This window comes from Meleagris gallopavo, chromosome 16, assembly GCF_000146605.3.
Source record: "Meleagris gallopavo isolate NT-WF06-2002-E0010 breed Aviagen turkey brand Nicholas breeding stock chromosome 16, Turkey_5.1, whole genome shotgun sequence".
NCBI lineage: Eukaryota > Metazoa > Chordata > Aves > Galliformes > Phasianidae > Meleagris > Meleagris gallopavo.
In genome coordinates, this window is record NC_015026.2 from 10,427,527 (window position 1) to 10,429,249 (window position 1,723).

At 45.1% G+C, this 1,723-nt stretch overlaps 1 protein-coding gene across 1 annotated transcript; it reads right to left on the reverse strand.

The window, feature by feature from the left end:
- Positions 1-761: 761 nt before the first annotated feature.
- Positions 762-1,563, reverse strand: MRM2 (mitochondrial rRNA methyltransferase 2; the record flags this gene model as incomplete). The annotated part of the gene is made up of 1 exon (XM_003210570.4): positions 762-1,563. A coding segment is annotated over one exon (447 nt), but the record flags the coding sequence as incomplete, so codon positions are not given.
- Positions 1,564-1,723: the final 160 nt, after the last annotated feature.

The following is a 1,723-nucleotide window of genomic DNA, read 5'->3' on the forward strand; positions in this document are numbered from 1 at the left end:
TGTGTGGCGGCAGGCCGGGCTGTGCCGGGCCCGCTGGCAATCGCGTGGAAATGAAAAACGAAAGTTCACAGTAGTTACCATCTGATAAATCCGTGAGCCATTCAAAATGGTATATTTATGACGAGGAAGATGTGGAAGCCTAAAGAGATAGTGCTGTCATCCCCTTTTACAACTCCTGGCACAGCCATCCTGATAACAGCGCTGTTTAATGGAGGAATTGTCGCTTCCAGATAAGGCAGTGGCCAAATCTATTTTTGCAAACAGAACTCTGGCAACTCTATCACGGTTCTATCAGTAGTTCTATCTGTCTGGGCTCTAGGAAAATCTTGTCATTTTGCCTAATAAACATTACTGGTCAGCCATAAAACATTGCTGACAACATAGGCAGGAATTATCTCAGCTGCAGCGATGCTGCCCTGCTGTCACTGGGTTTATGAGCACAGTGAAGCAGCAGTTTCTAAATATGAGCTGTATCTTTAGGAAATGCAGCAAAGCCATCAGCTGAATACTCCACCAGCCAGAGCCAGACATTTGAAATGTCTGTACTGGAGACTGCATGTGGCAATGCAGATTCTGACGTGCACAAAAACGCTGTTTTGATGTGTGCTAATAAGTTACATCAGCTTTTAGGAAAGATGAAGAGGAAATAAATTGGCTCAACCCCCCCCCCAACCGGCCCCTCTCGTTCTGACAAGCGCCTTTATGGTTAGTCTCAAATTTGACAGCATTAGAAATGCAATGATTTTCAAGCACACGTTAAGAACTTATATAATCACTGCTTTATTTTCATTTCCATTACAACAGCCCCAGAGGTTGCCTTTCAGATTATTCCTCTCCATTCCCAACTGTTTTCTCCACATGTGTGAAGCTAGATTGGATGTCTCTGCTTGTGCAATTAGTGGATAAACTCAGTGGGGCAGCACCCTGGTTTTATTTTCATATTTGAAAAGCATGATGTACTTTGTGAGAACTGCAGCAGATTTCCCGAGGTTGTTCTCAACAGTCTAATAGTTCAAGCTGGGGATCTTCATGCTGGGAGTTTTCTTTAGACACACGCCACATTCAGATTCCAGTCTGTCTCTGATCACCTGTTTGATAATCTGTATTTCCCAGCTTTCATTTCCCTTTGTACAATCTTGCCAAGTAATAAGATTCAGATGAGTCTTTCCGACTAGACTGAGGCTTTATAGTTCTCACGTTTTGGAACTGCTCCTTCAATTTGTTTTGAAGAACACGGGACTCATGTCCATCCCAGAATTTACACAGTATTGTTCCTTTTGGCTTTAAAATACTTTCTGACAGATTCACAAGGCCTAAACACAAACCGATCAACTTCTGATGATCCAGCTCTTTAATGCCTGTTGCATTAGGTGCCATGTCGCTCAAGATAACATCCACCTTCTCCGCAGGAAGCAGATTCTGAATCGCCCTCTGTGTTCTTGGGTCTGTAATATCAACCTGCGACAAGAAGACTGCGCCTTCCAGCGGGGAAATCCGTAGGAGGTCAACTCCAATGACGAAGCCAGTGGGGGCAGCAGGATCTAGGTTGTAAGAATCACAGAATCACAGAATTGTAGGGGTTGGAAGGGACCTCTAGAGATCATCAAGACCAACCCCCCCTGCCAAAGCAGGTTCCCTACACCAGGTCGCACAGGTAGGCGTCCAGGCGAGACTTGAATATCTCCAGAGAAGGAGACTCCACAACCTCCCTGGGCAGCCTGTT